We start from the raw sequence: 16,959 nt of genomic DNA on the forward strand, positions 1-16,959 counted from the left end.
ATGTCACATAACACATGTTTACTTCGTCATCCATATTTTTAAGTATCATCATTACACTGTTTTTCTTTTAAATTTCAATTTGAAATTGAAAACAAAAAGTAAGCAAGGTTCTCTTATATGAATATAATGAGGTAACAGCAATATTATTATAATCCAGAAGAATAACAAAAACAATCTCGTTGAATCTTTATCATCGACAAAGCGTATTATCAACACGTCCATCTCTACTAAACACACCTTCCTTGTCAGTAATTCAGTTTTACGGGCAAGGCGCATGCGCGCGATCGTCTCTTGTTTTTAACTGTGGCTCATAGATCTTTATATGGCAGTGGCTCCATGGCTATGTGAAAAATACACCTCGGATCGCAGCAATGGATGCCAAGGACGAACTTCTAGAAACAGCAGGGTAGGTGTGCGATGACCTTGAACTTTTAAATATATTACTTGTTGACGAGATGTTGTTAAGTGGTTTTCTCTGTTGGTGTTAATTGTTTGAAGCATGTTTGGGTTAAAAAAGTAAATAACTAAACCGTTTATGAATGTTAAGAATTGAAAAGAAGATAATGCTGCACTAATGGGGTCTAGTTCAAGGTAAAATACGATGGCTTCCTACACACATACATTACAATTACGCCGGCAGTGACGTTATCGCTGGAAGGACTAGTATCTTAGTGTAGATTATTATCACTAAGGGCATAAATTTGCAGCATAGTTTTACCTTAGAAACCTGATATCCAGTTAACGGATAATTTATTATACTTAAACAATATAGCGCTCGATTTTTCACGTATATTTTATTTTGTAAATACAAGTTTTGCATAATTATTAAGGACACCTCCAGGTGTACCTATATTTTAAAGTTATATTTTTACGTATTATACTGATTGCGGTTTTATTTTGAGAACAATAGTACTTATGTTACTTATGTGTGACACAAAAGATACCTACGGAATAAAATCTATTAAGTATCGAGCGTATTTTCTCGGTTTAGTAATAATGGAAAGAACACACAAATAATAATATAGGTAATTTATGATTTTAGAGGCATCAGTACTGACATAAGCTTTTTTCGGATTTAATGACACCCGCAGCGTCTCTAGACAATAAAGTGATCTTAACCGCAGAATAAGTAAATCTTTCTTAACATAAACAGGCATTAAATTTACATCGGGTCTAAGGTCTAGGCGTACCTAGTTTTCTCGCTATTAATTCGACACGGTTGGGGAGCCTCGTACCCTTTGCATTATGTATGATGTAATGATGTTGGAGATTATTTAAATCTCATATTGCGGTTTACAATATTAATATGCAGTGCCTTGCTATAATAAATCCTGGTTTACTGACGTATTTAATGTACATATAGGCAGCTAAATTTATTTTTAAACGGTTTAGGGCTACTCGCATTTTCCAGAGTCAAAGCACATTTAAAGGGCGCGCGACCTAGCATGCGATCTTAGTTACATCGCGAGCTGTTGAAGTTACATACAATTCAGCGCATAAATCAAATACGGTAATATAACGAAAATGTAACAAGCGAGTGAATGGGCTCTTGGACAAGAAACTAGGAATTAACTGTTTATACTTACAAGCTAAACAAAATTCTAGTTAGCTTACCAGTCTTACCACCCCTGACACTTATCTCTAAGTGGCCCTTACTTGGTATAACTTATAAGGTATATTGTACAAAAATATCAAAACCTCTAAGTCGAATAGTCAGTGAACACGCATGTATTGTGTACCTTGGAATTCCCTTTACACCTGCGTATTTGATTTAAACTCAAATACAAGATTGAAAAACACAAAGGGTCGGGTTTAGCCGGGCGTGACACATATTAGGGTACGACCAAAGGACCCTAATTGAAGGAGCACGTTCGTTGACCTTAACAAGATGTATTGTGTCGTTTTTAAGTCCCAAAAGTGCTATATTTTATTTCATCAATACAATAGGTAGGTACATAATAATAAAAAATGTATAAGGTACAGCGGGGCAAATCACGACTGGGGAACAATTGTAACTGATCCATTTTTAGGGTTCCGTACCTCAAAAAGAAAAAACGGAACCCTTATAGGATCACTCGTGTGTCTGTCTGTCCCTCTGTTACAGCCGATTTCTCCGAAACTACTGGACCGATTTACTTGAAATTTGGTACACATATGTAAACCTGTAACCCAAAGACGGATATGTAATTTAAATTAAGAAAATTCAATTATAGGGGTTTGGGGGGTAAAAGTGAAAATGAAAAATCAAAGTTTCTAGAACTATATTGTGTTACATATCAAGTGAAAGAGCTTTTTATAAGTATTTCATATATATATATATTTAACAATTTTCAGTAAAGTAATTTTCAAGTAATTTAAGAAAATAGGCAAAAAATTACCACCCCCCCTTTATCTCCGAAACTACTAAGCGTAAAATTTTTCAAAAAAATACACGAGATAGTTTTCAATCTATAGATTACAGGAAAACCTATTAGAAATCTACAGTAAAGCGTAAGTCAAACTTAAAAAAAAAAGAAATAAAATTACGAATTTCACTCACTGCCGCTGCAAGGAGTTACCAAATCTCTTGAAATTGTGTGAGCGCGTTGGAATATTCAGTGATCGGTTTTTTGGATTCACCCTCGCGGGATATCAAGTAGAAAAGTTAATATTGATACGACGAAATTATTTCTAAGGAACTTTTGTGTCCCCAATATTTATTTATTTATTTTACTCTTACATGGCAACCAGTTGAGACAAAAACTTCGATTATGAAATCGCATGTTAGTAAGGCCTATTACGTTATGTACTATTTTTAGTTTAAGTTTATAATGTTAATGTTGTTGCTTTATATTTTTGGTTGAGCAATAAAACCATTTGGCATTGTGGACATTGTACATATTTTTTTGCCTTTTCTAACAACATTAAGCCCGGATTCCCGGGGCATATCCATACTAACATAATGATTGAGGTCGTTCACCCCATGTCGAATCCAAAAAACCGATCACTGAATATTACATATAAACTCATTTCTGTTTCGTTTTGTTCAAAATATCGATTATTCGCAAAAAATACTTAAGTTCCTACAAAAAAGGAGGCGCTTAAGCCCTTCTTGTAGTGTACGGAACCCTTGCAACGCGAATACAACTCGCACTTGGCCGGTTTTTTCCATTATTACACTATGATTCTGAGTTCTACATGTATCCACTGAACACGCCTACCATTATAGAACGGGTGGACACTCTATTTAATAATGCAAACATTGTAAAACATGGAAAAAATGGACCAGTTACATTTGCCCCCCTGTCCTATACCTTAACTTGAAATTTAGTTTTTTTAGTTAGGTATGAAAAATTCATCTCATATATAATTTTTAACATACAAGTAAGTTACAGGCTCCAAAAAAAAATCGTGAATATGATATCTTAGATACTCTCCACGGGATTTATTCCCCTCTTGTGTATAGACGTCATACCAACTTGCACAAATAACTAATAAGTACAGTAATAATATTAATTATAATACGTAAACCTAAGTAAAACACAGAGAACCTGACTCCACAGCCAAACTAAATTAATAGTTTTATACATCATAAAACTGCATCTGGTCTGGTTACACCATAAATGTGTAGGTACGTAGGCAACTCGCCTTAACCAGGGTCTATGAGGCATTATTAAGTTAGTTATAACAAGGAACTATAATAAGCCCTGCCCACCTTATTAAGCCAGGCTTATGTTCCACTGCTTTATGTTTTAATCCCCTTTAATACCTATAAAGCGGAAAACCTTTGGGGTTCGTTCGACGTTAAGATTTTTCATTAAATAAGTATTTCTATAAGAAAAGTTATAAAAGTCGAATGACTTACCTGCACGAGTTTATGATAAAATATTAAAATCCCAAATATTATAAAAGAATGGCGTAGGTAATAAAACAAATAGGTGCATTCTATTTGAATAAATATTTTATTTGTGTTATTTAATCTATTATTTTTTTATTTAGGTACCTAAATGAAAAATAAGCGTAAGTCGTAGCCGAAAAGCCTTGTCAAAAACATACTGTACAAAACATAGGGAATAAAAAAGCATAATATAAAGCCTTTTATCTTTTGTTCGATTTTTCCAACTACCCAAAGGTTGTGTGGAAAAGTTCGCTTTTTAGTGATAAGTCCACCTGTAGTTAGGTACCTATTTATATGTTCACTTAACATTATTTTTAATTTTACATGTAAAATGTATTAATGGTGCAATTAAGAATATTTACTTACTAAAATACCTGTTCCTATATTTATTGCACGCGCATGACGCGCATGATTAGGCTTCCATCACGATCATGCTAATTGCCCTTAGGCAATTCAGACAAAGTAACAACCCTTTGCAAACAGTCATCGAATGGTCTTGACCAAGCGCGCAGGCTTGATTGCGTCGGTGCGTCCTTCGCGCATATTTTAGTAAGTGCGAAAAGAAAGCACAGCCACACTATCATTAGGCTATCGCACTAGGGCATTTTCGCGAGAACAATCACCAAAAGAAAATTTCCAAGGTAGGTAAATTTTATGTTTTTCCTACTCAAAATCACGAGCCCTATCGATTTAGGACAAAAAACAAAAGACAAAAAATGGTCCCAAAATTTTCTATTATTTCACATACTTTCCACTTTGTAACCGCTGTACTAAGTATTTAAAAAATTTTAACGAAGTGGAAAAATTAAATTTGGGACGATTTTTTTACCTAGTAGGATTTAAATCGCTCGTGATTCTGAGTAGGAATAGTACATTACATCAGAGGCCGGGAAAATGAGGATTTCCGGCCAAGTGGGTATATACGGCCGAGCGAGCGTGCGAGCGAGCCGGATAGGGATACGAGGCCGGGAATCCGTTTTCACGCCGAGGCATGTATAGTGCTTTTCTCAAACATACTATGAAATTAAAAAAAAAAATGCTCTAAAAGACAATATTTTATAAAAAAAAGTTACTTTGCAGGCCTAGGCCTGAAAAATAATATGAAATCCCTTTACAGTCCTCTCGAGTTGTTGCGCCCAAAAAGCGATACTTCCCAGCCCATTTTAAGGAACGTAAAGACAATATTTCATTGCATGTTTGAGAAAAAACATTAATTTTACCTATTTAAAAAAAAAAGTTTTGAATCTTTTTTCGCGAAAATGCCCACTAGCGTGCTAGTCCCGCAAGTGCGACCGGACACGTGCGAGTCGGACTCGCTCACCGAGGGTTCCGTACAAACTTTCAATAGTTGAATCATCAAAATGTTATTCGTAGAACTCTACAGATTTGACTAAATCCCTCAAGACTCAATTTCCCACATAACAAGTAATATTTTAATATACAATTTTATTGTTAGACAACGTCCAAATAAAATCAAGACTATTCGACTTCAATAGTTTACGACTTACGACATGTCGCAAGGACGCTCCTGAACCGACCTCATTATATCAGAAAAAACGCGAGGTACGAAATGAGCGTTCAACGTACAGCGACATCTATCGGCAAATTGAGTAAACTAATGCGCGCGAGCTAGTATGGAAGATGATTTTTATGGATTAATTGTTTATTGCGTGAACCGATTTTAACCATTTTGCCTCTATTTGAAAGCAGGTAATTTCATTGTTATTTTGTTAAAAAATACAGGTACAATGAACACCCGCAAGGGTGTTGAAATTGGAAATGTAAATCTGAAAGGTTTTTTATAAATTAAAAAAAAGTTTTCAAGATACGTGTACGATTTCATTTTTCCTGTAATATTCATTATAATAGCCATGTTTGGTGAAAATTTCATAAATTTACGTTGGTAAACTTCGGAGATAAGAGGAGGGGGGGGGGGCGGTATTTTTTTTACATTTTCCTTCAAAAACATTTTTTCCACAATCAAAAAATTATAAAAAATAGTTTTGATATGTACAGTTTGAGTTCTTTCTTACGCACCCCACCCACTACTTGACCTAGTTACTTGAAATTTTCAGTTTGCCCCCCTTTCATTTTGGCCATTTCTGCAATTAATATAAATAAATAAAAAAAAATACTTTCAATTTGTAGAGGTTAACAATGTTCATAAGTATTCAAAAGTTCAAAGCGATAGCATAAGTAGTTCTCGAGATATTTAATAATGTAACAGACAGACAGACAGACAGACAGACGGACGGACAGAGCGGCGCCATAAGGGTTCCTTTTGTACCTTTTTGGTACGGAACCCTAAAAACGGCCAAATGTAAAGGCCAGACAGACTTCTCCCTATGACACACTTATCCGTACTGACCTTACATTATAGTTATGTGATACGTGCAAGTGTTTGAAAGAACAATTTCATTATAATAACCTGTTAATAAATCAGTCTGTAGTCCTCTTTATTTATTAGGTAGCACCCAAATACGTAATAAGTAAAAACAGAAATTTCCCAATAAAAACAAATAAATGTTTCATTTCCGACCAACATTTTTCTGATAGGTTTCTTTATGACTCTTCAGCTATCGCAGTAAGGTTTATTTCAATGCGAATACTGAGTTTGTAGCGTGCAGAGCCGCAAGTAATTTAAAGGAAGCATAGAATACAATTTCGTTGACAGTGAAGTGATTGATGGTTTTAGGATTAGACTAAATGCTCTTTTCAGGCAAACATTTCAAAATAACTGTGTAGGTACTTATACGATTTAAAAAAATCCATCATCATAACATAGGTTTTTTTTAAAAAAAAAAACATATTTGGGGCATTCAACGAGAATGTCGCTTACAACATTAAATTCATTTATAGTTCTGAAGACGCTAGGAAAGGAAAATTGTGTCTGACACTCTTTCATGACTTGGTTAACAAATTGGCAGTATTTTCTCGAGCTTTACGGATTTGATTGAAATAGCTGTCATACAACGCAAAAGCATGTCGTAAGCGACATTCTCGTGGAATATGCCCCATTTACATATGGTCGTAATATTCTACTCGGTTCTTTATTTCATACAATAAGCAATAAGGCAAATAAATTATTACAAATAAATATCTAACATATTATGTATAGAGCATTTAGTACCTGTATACTTTATACGTGAAACATGAGGAACCCGAAAGATTACCACGCATTTCAGAGCTCAAAAGAAGGACAGTGTTAAAATAGTTTAGTTAGAGTAAAATATATTTTCAGTTTTATCGAATGTATTTTCACGTCAAGAGTAAATGTTATCAAACCTGGTCCAAAAATCAATTTTGTCATTATTTTATTGAAACTTACCTTTTGCAATGTGTTGCTTGACACTTTTTGACATCAAAATATCTATCAGGATAGTTAGGATAAAAAAAATTGTTTTAAGAAATAAATATTACTTAGTAGTTTACTTTTTTGGTAATAACTCCGAATCCAGGTGAGATCCGAAAGATTAGTCTTGAAATTGGATCAGGGATACGCCTGTTAAAATTATTCGGTTTCCTGATGTTACAGCATGTATAGTTAGGTATAGATTCACCATAATTTCAGACAAAAGTGATCAAGGCTGACGATATTTACAAGTAGTTTACCTTGTTTTTTTTCTCGCAAACAATACAGAATATGCATAATGATGACTTGTTAGTGACGTGAACAACAAAAAACTGGAACTGTTACACGTGATTCTTCTTTTATTAAATAAGGATAGAACTTAAAGTTTACAACTTTAACATAAATTAATTAATATTGGGGGACATCTTACACAGATCAACCTAGTTCCAAACTAAGCAAAGCTTGTACTGTGGGTGCTAGGCGACGAGATACTTATATAGATAAATACATACTTATATACATAGAAAACATCCATGACTCAGGAACAAGTATCTATGCTTATCACACAAATAAATGCCTTTACCGGGATTCGAACCCGGGACCGCGGCTTAGCAGGCAGGGTCACTACCAACTACGCCAGACCGGTCGTCAATACTTTAACTTTCAAGTGGTTATATATTATTTTAATACTTACAGTTAATTTGATCGAGAGTTTACCGATAACCAATATTATAGGTAGGTATATAGGTAAATTTAGAAAATATAGTTACATATTTGGTGTTGGTACTGATTGATTACCAAAAATTATATGACATATAAATACATAGAAAACACCTACTGACTTCGGAACAAATATATGTGCTCATCACAGTCATCACATTTCTCTGTTTTGCCTGAATAAAATGTCCTTTCTAGGATTCAAACCCAAGACCATCAGCTTAACAGGCAATAAAGAGTCATTCAAACCCAAGACCATCAGTTTACCCAGTTGCCTAACCGGCCGAAGTAACGAATTTGATAAAAATTAAAAAACCCTAAAAATACCAAAATACTAATACTCTAAAAATAAAAAAATCTTTTTTGGCAAAAAAATATAATATTGAATAAGTATCTATTAGACATAATTACTTCATCATCCTCCTTGAGCCACGGCTCATGGGAGCCTGGGGTCCGCTTTGACAACTAATCCCAAAATTTGGCGTAGGCACTAGTTTTACAAAAGTGTTCCCATCTGACCTTCCGACCCGAAGGGTAAACTAGGCATTATTAGAATTAGTCCGGTTTCTTCACGATGTTTTCCTTCACCGAAAAGCGACTGGCAAATATTAAATAACATTTCGCACATAAGTTCAGAAACACTCATTGGTACGAGCCGGGTTCGAACCTGCGACCTCCGGATCGAAAACCGCACGCTCTTACCGTTAGGCCACCAGCGTTTATTACATAATTACTCATTCAATAATTTTATATTTGACAAAGGAAAATTTAACTAAAAATCCTTATGTTAAAATCCTTATGTTATCCTTATGTGTATGATCTTATGATAAAGATTTTTAATCCGAATAGATTTACGATAATAATTTTATTTAACTTGAAATCTTAAATAAAATTTGGCAGAAAAATTGCACACCGGGCTAATCAAATGTCAGGTCCTTAACAAGGTCGCTAGTCGCTACCACAGTGGGCTATTTAAAAAGCCGTATCTTTATGCGCATATCATAGACCCAAACGGCTTTTTACATCGTGCCGGTGCGCCGACATGCGATGCTAATCATTGCAATCATTGAAGTGGCGGCTCTGTGCCGTGCAAAGTAGACTCTTTTAGAACTACACAGAGCTAACTATTATAGTGGATAGTATAAATCAGTTAATTACAAGTGCTAAATATCACAGATGACAAGTTGCTTTATGTACCTACTACCTACATTTGTCAATTTTAAATAGGTAGTCTTACCGAGTAATGTTTCATTGTTTCCTTTAACAATCATCCAGAACATATAATTGCAAGTAATAAGTATTAAATTAATAATATTCTTCTTCTTATTGATATACCTGTTCCCATTTACTTAATTAAGATTGGGTTCCCTTGTCTTCAATTTTCATCTGGCAAGTTTATGCTTTTAGTGTAATTATACAAAATATATTTAATTGAAAAAGTAAACAAAAGCTTAAAGCAGAGATAAGTAAACAGATTATTTTAAGGACCAGTTTCTGTTTCTGTTTCATTTTCAACTGTATGAAACATAGTATACTTACCATAATTAATGTAATTCTGAAACAATTGAAAATTCTCCTGCTACGGTAAGTAGCCCCCGTGGACGGGCGTCACTCATAAAATATGAAGGTATATTCCACATAATTGTTTTAATTGGCCGCTGGTTTTCCTTTTCTTCGGAACCTGACGCATAATGGCTGCTGCTAGCTATAATTACACGTGTACATAATAGCCCGTGGCAGTGCTATCTGTGGTTTATAGTATTATTGCTATTAAAACTGTGTGCGTAGCTGAATGCACAAACGCTCACGAAATGCTCACGATAATATCTCTTTCGTAGCTATCTATCTCTATCGCTCTTGCGCCAATACGCAGAGCCAGTACAGACAACATTTCTGCGGCGTTTCGGTGACGTTTCGCGTCGCAGAAATGTCATTCGGCTACGGGGCCTGTATTATGTAACTATTCCACTGGATCTCTGGTGGAACATTAATAGTTGATATGCGAATATGGTGCAACTGGTGTACCTACTTAGATGGTTAATTGATGGGCAGAGGTTAACTCTAGTCAGTAGTAATTAACAAAGGGGCACAACCCACACGTTTAACAATTTTATAATGCAGTTTGAATTACCGAGATGTAACATTAGCTCTGTCGAAGGAAAGCTGTTACCCACCGCTCTTTACTTCATTTACTAAGTCGATAAAAACGCACAAATCGTCGGTGCAAATTAAATAAAAAATCGCTATGTGTTTTTTTACCATTTTTCGATTATTTCATATTTTGATTCCCTTTTAAATTCCTCTTCGACCCATGAAACAATTTTTTTGATAATTTTATTAGTTTTGAAAACAGGATATCCGCCATCTGCAAACGGAACCATAATTGCGATAAAAAGTAGCTATGTAGCACAAAGCGAAAATCATTTACTCGATTTCCGTTGAGTTCAGTAGCGATAACGTTACTCATAATGCACATGGCGAATTTTTGTGGGGCGGATTACTTGAAGTCTACACTCGTATTAAAGCACATTCCTTCTTCAATTACTGAAAAAATCAGGTTTAGATGACATAAGTACCTATTTGTTAATACGATTTTGTTTCTTTTTAATTTATTTAAAAGAAAGGAGTATACAGTCGCGAAGTAATCCCATACCCTTTCTATGTTCACCGATAATCACATACCAATGAAACAATAATCATGTAACCTAGATTGTGTGTCAGATCCACCAATCATCGAAACATTTTGGTAGTTTTTGCTTCGATTTTCCGAAAAATCTACTATTTATGTAGACATATAATATATAATATATGAAACTAAAACCATAAGAACTATATACTCTTTACTTTTGCTGATTGCTCTATAGTATGGAATATAGTATAGTTTAGTAAAGTATTATTTTTAAAGATTTTTGCGATCACGATGAACATGTTAATTTATTCAATCTGTCTAAGCAATAAACATATAAGTAACAGAAATTTAAAATTCAATTAATATGGTGTGTTGCGTGTTTTGTCTTTTAATACCAGCGGGTGGTGTAAAAAGTCAAATTAACTGCTTTAAAATTAATTTGCAAAAAACTCGCAAGTTCATTCTATTCAACCACTGCTTCGTTCGTTAATATGGAATCCTTTCACTTCTCGTTTTTCAATTCCATAATCGGCGTTAAAATACAACTTTGCCCCCTTGTATAACAAATAACTATTTCCTTCAACCCCTTAATTGCTAGGACTCAAAAGTGGCGCTGAAACTTTTTTTGTAAGATAAAAAGCAAACGAGTAGACAATTCGCCTGATGGTAAATACTCACCGGTGAACCTGGACATCCGAGACACAAAAAGGGATTGAGAAGCAAGTCCGCTCTATAATATGGAAGGACATTTTTTTTTCTCTAAGGTCAAGCCATATCAGGAAGTATCTGGAGTTACGCACAGTCGAGGCCTGCCAGAAATCTACCCTACTAACTTCAAGCAGAACATTTCGGAGGCATGCAAGGCTTCATAATCATAAATATTAAAATTGCGACTTATAAATATTAGAGATGCACCGACGAAATGCGACTTGAAATCAAACATTTGTAAAACTAGAAGTATTCATAGTTTTTTGATTTTTGATTTGATAGAGTATAATAATAGTATTTGCTGTATCATAAGTTTATAGACAGACAGAACAGCATTCACTCTCATATTTATACTGAGAATTTCCCCGATTTTATAGTCACTCGATCCGTTATGTTAGTAGTAACTTATGTAGTATTTTCGACTAATGAAATTTAGAAGTGAGACTTTCGTAGATCTATTGTAGTTGTTTACATTGCCATCCACATGATCGCGGACAACAATTCGCATTCTTACATTGCTCATTTTCAAAACACTGCCTTACAAGACAATAGGTCGACCGGCTGCATGCCATCAATGTTTGCGTTACAGAGTCGTGGCCAAATGTTTAAATTAATCATTTCTGAAAGACCGTCATTCAAGTAGGTGAGGTAAAAAATAAACACATTTTAATTTTAAATGTAAAAAGTGCTTTTAATTTTTGATTGTGTTACATTAGTGAATGCAATTTTGACACGAAACGTCAGAAAAATCAGGGTTACGTAATATTTTATGCCTAATAAGTAGTGATTATGAGTAATAGTAGTGTGTTTCTTATATTTCCCTACACATTTTTTTGACCGTTATTTATCAGAATCCAGAACTATTTGCGTCAAGTAAACTAGAAATTAATATCATTTCTGTACGAAAAGTTAAACTTATAGATTAACCCTTAAATACGTGACCTTGACAAAGATTTATTCAAAATTGAATTTTGACATGGTGTCAATAGAGTCAAATCTGCATGATGCATATATATATAATATACATCACTATGCATTTAAGGGTTAAGTGCCCTTTACAAGAATACTCGTAGACCCAAAGAGTTTGTAAAGCCATAATAAAATTGACAAAACAGGCATGTTTTCATGCAAATTGCGTAATCAATCTTGCCAAAGAAAATTGAGGTATTTCTTTGATACGAAATGATCAATGAAAGTATAATCAAGACTCACGGTGAGTGTTCGTTTTCCTCGGCTAACGATATCACGTGGGGCCTTATTTTCATTTACGTGACTAGAAAATTTATCATCAGATTCTTTAGATATGATCGAGATTTAACGAGAATTTACTTTTTGTACCAATTTCAATTTAACTGGTTTTCCAAGCTGAATTACTGGAAATAATATCTCTCTTACTCCAGAAAAGTTTAAATAATCTTTAAAATTATATTTCAATTTTATAAATTTAAATTTTGCGCTCAGTTTAATTGAAGCAAATTTAATTTGTGATTAACATTCCATGTTTGCTTTGTACTTTGTTTGGTTTATTTATTAAGAGTAACCAATATAAAATACAACTTGATTTACACATCAAATTGAAAATAAAGTTTTTTTATACATTTAAGTTTCCCAAAAATATTCATTGGGATTAGTACGACTATCCCTTAGCTGGCGTATTAGGTACCTATTAATGGCGTCTGTGATGACGTCTTTAAATTATATGGTGGTACAGTGGTACGAAGTGGTACGAAGTGGTCTTCAGATACGAACATCAGACGTGCTTAAAAACATTCTGTCTTACCTAACATTATTACAGAGTAACATTTATAAAATTAAATATGTATTAAAACAATATTAAATTATTAATAAAGCAAGTCTCTGTTGAGCACTGTTTTCTCATTTTATATATGTAACTATAAACTACTTACACAAAAGTGCAATGATTGCATCACCTCTAATACTTCATTCCATAGTGGTGAATAATTTGATCAGTCGCGTAGTGCAATGTTAACTGGTTTGAACACCCTATTATTTTTTCAATATTAATAGAATAGAATAGAATAGAATAGAATGGAATAAACGTTTATTCGTAAACACAGGTAAGACAAAATACACATAATAACAACAAGACAGAAAGGAATGAAGTGCCACGAAAATAGTACCAATATTATGATAGGTACCATAGCAAAAGTAGGTACTTGTAAATATAAATAGATACCAACATTAATGTTAAACCAATAAATGTTTCAGGTTATAAAATCATCACTAGACTTCATCAAAACGCAGCTATGCACGCTGGCGATATCGCTGACGCTGTTCAACTTCGTGCGTCTTCCCCGCGAAGCGTTCAAACATGGGACTCTTCCGTACCTGGTGGCGTACTCGGCGTGGCTGGTGCTGGTCGCGCTGCCGGCCAGCCTACTACAGTTGGCCGTCGGCCAGCTCAGCCAACAGGACCCGGTCGGGGTGTGGAGGGCAGTTCCTATATTGAGAGGTAAATTATTACTTAGTAGAAAAGTTCTATGTTAGGCCACTGCTTTGGTTCTGTCACACTATAAACCAGTAATAACTCTTCTAACAAACGTACGCCGCGCGGGGTGCACACAAGCGCGTCGTGTACGTACGCGACACATGCAAGCGGATTTGCATAAACGTGGATGAGAATAATATTCATAATAATATTTTTTGTGTTTTCTGACTGATATAATGTGGTATTATTTTATACTAATACCTATAGTTAATAGTATTAAATAACAACATCATTGGACGATGTCGAGTAACATTTATAGTAATTTTGTTCAACCACGTGTTTTAGAACGCAGTAGCACAGATCAAATAATACTAGTACAGATACCTAACCCCATACTAAAAATGGGCGCCGTCCTAAGTATTCTAGACCTGTGTACTAAATTTAATCCACACTCAAAGAGCTAGATGGCGCCAGTAGCCACGCGTGGCCAACAAAACTCTTATCAGTATCCTACGTCGAAATAGTCATCAAACTGCAACACCTTGCGACATCTGTTTTAGCTTTCACGCACTAAACATACAACGTCATGTGCACATTTAAAGTCAGACATTACTAGATGGCGTTGTAGACATAGCCTACCAGTGGATTGTATGCCGCGCGGTTTGTATGTGTGCGTGCAGGTGGTGCACAATGTACGTACGCGCTGGGTCCGCTCATCAGTGTGCGTAGTCGAATGCACACGTGCTCACGATAATATTTGTTTCGTTGTATCTATCTACCTCTAATTATAGCTCTTGCGTACTTGCGCGACAGAGCTAGACTACATTTCTGTCGGCATATGGTGTCGTCGAAATATAGCACGCACCTATTATTATTGGTATTATTTTTAACCGTCGCCTCATCTCTCAAGAAGGACGGTTATCAAGTCGTCTGTATGTTTTTTTTTTTTTTAATGTTTGTTCCTCGATATCTCCGTCGCTTCTGGACCGATATTGAAAAATTTTTTTTTGATTGAATGTATATGCATACAGATTGGTCCCATTTTTCTCAGAACCAAGTTCTGAAGATGGGATCCTGGAGAAATCGAGGGAACTCCTCGAATCTGAAAGGCATACATATGCTGATTTTTGTGTTTTTAAAGGAACAGCATGCATTTAGGTACGGTAAAGTGACATTTGGTGCAGTGGAACTGCTGATGATGGCCAGAACGGAACTCTTCAAATCTGAACGGCACGCTTATAGTGACTTTGGTATTTTTATAAGAACAGCATGCACTTTCGTCCAGAACAGTGACATTTGGTGCAGTGGAATTGCTGATGATGGTCAGAACCAAACTCCTCAAATCTGAACGGCACGCTTATAGTGACTTTGGTATTTTAATAAGAACAGCATGCACTTTCGACCAGAACAGTGACATTTGGTGCAGTGGAACTGCTGATGATGGCCAGAACCTAAACTCCTCAAATCTGAACGGCACGCTTATAGTGACTTTGCCATTTTTAGGGTTCCGTAGTCAACTAGGAACACTTATAGTTTCGCCATGTCTGTCTGTCCGTCCGTCCGTCCATCCGCGGATAATCTCAGTAACCGTTAGCACTAGAAAGCTGAAATTTGGTACCAATATGTATCAATCACGCCAACAAAGTGCAAAAATGAAAAATGGAAAAAAATGTTTTATTAGGGTACCCCCCCCCACCCTACATGTAAAGTGGGGGCTGATATTTTTTTTATTCCAACAAATGTGATATATTGTTGGATAGGTATTTAAAAATGAATAAGGGTTCACTAAGATCGTTTTTTGATAATATTAATATTTTCGGAAATAATCGCTCCTAAAGGAAAAACAAGTGCGTCCCCCCCCCTCTAACTTTTGAACCATATCATATGTTTAAAAAATATGAAAAAAATCACAAAAGTAGAACTTTATAAAGACTTTCTGGGAAAATTATTTTGATTTTGATAGGTTCAGTAGTTTTTGAGAAAAATACGGAAAACTACGGAACCCTACACTGAGCGTGGCCCGACACGCTCTTGGCCGGTTTTTTATAAGAACAGCATGCGCTTACAGCATATTAATGCAGCATATTAAAATTGTTTTTTGTTATACACACTGTTTTTATTGAATTCCGTTAACTTTAAGGGAAGATCAAATGAATTTAATGTCTCTAAGAAACTTAACTCTTACGGTTATCGAGTTATTAAAAAAATAAAGATAATTACTGAACATGTGTGTGACCGCCTTTACCACAGATAATTACTGAACACATGTGTGACCAATTCCGAATGTTTTTTGTTTTGACATGTGCAGTCAATCACTTGACACTAACTTGAATGTTATTCGTAAGGGTCTCTCTAGGGACACTAATAAATTCATTTAGGTACATAGAGGTATACATCAGGGTGGCAAACGGCCTCCGCGCGGTTAGTATGTGTGCTCGCCGCTTACGTACTCGCTCTATCCGCGACACATGCAAGCGGATGTGAATGAACAAGATTTAGTCGCGGCCCCGCGCCCCGCGCCCCTACCTACCTATACAAGTACCTATTCTACGCATCACATTTGCACTGACCTTGAGAGGCCCGAGCCCCCAATCAAAGAATGCGTTGGTTTATTAAAATTTAAAGCACTCGAAAGCAGGCGCGTAGTTAATTAGAAATGTGGGAAAAAAACCGTCGTCGGTGTCGTTTTTCCTTTTGTGTATGATATCTATTTCAATTTATAGATATGGAAATGTATATTATTAAGTAAACAAATACATGTACTTAATATAAAAAATAAAAGGTAATGTAGCTAGGTATTTGACAAAACATTTTCTAGAGTAATATTGTCTTCGGTTACCGCGATAGTTACTCATGAAATAAAATTATGGAAACGGATTAATTAACGTTTCCATAGTTTTATTTCATTGTCTAGAGTAATTTTTACTCATGAAATTGAGAAAAACACCGAAATTAGTTATTTACTTAAACTTGACGTTCACATGTTCATTGTAATATTATGCCTACTTGAAAAATTAATATTTCATTTTCATTTCATTTCAACACATAATTACTATTATCTGTTATGGCCTTATGGCTGCCGGCCAGATGAGCCATTTTTTTTAAAGTTGTTCACCCTTCTTTTTTTGTAACATGGGTGTTTTTTACGCGATTCATACTCAGAATCTCAAGGTCTTTCGATCCTGCCTGATAGGAAGTAAAAAAAATGTCTTAAGATATCTATACAT

General features: G+C 35.1%; 1 protein-coding gene across 1 annotated transcript in view; it reads left to right on the forward strand.

Annotated features, from left to right (window-relative positions):
* Positions 1 to 267: 267 nt before the first annotated feature.
* Positions 268 to 16,959, forward strand: part of LOC125231958 (sodium- and chloride-dependent glycine transporter 2-like) — a 32,639-nt gene continuing 15,947 nt past the window's right edge. The window contains exons 1-2 of the mRNA XM_048137568.1: positions 268 to 406; positions 13,513 to 13,756. Coding sequence (XP_047993525.1) covers positions 323 to 406; positions 13,513 to 13,756 — 328 coding nt within the window. The 5' untranslated portion in view covers positions 268 to 322. The remainder of the gene's footprint in view (positions 407 to 13,512; positions 13,757 to 16,959) is intronic.

The sequence above is a fragment of the Leguminivora glycinivorella genome, chromosome 1, assembly GCF_023078275.1.
Source record: "Leguminivora glycinivorella isolate SPB_JAAS2020 chromosome 1, LegGlyc_1.1, whole genome shotgun sequence".
Taxonomy (NCBI): domain Eukaryota; kingdom Metazoa; phylum Arthropoda; class Insecta; order Lepidoptera; family Tortricidae; genus Leguminivora; species Leguminivora glycinivorella.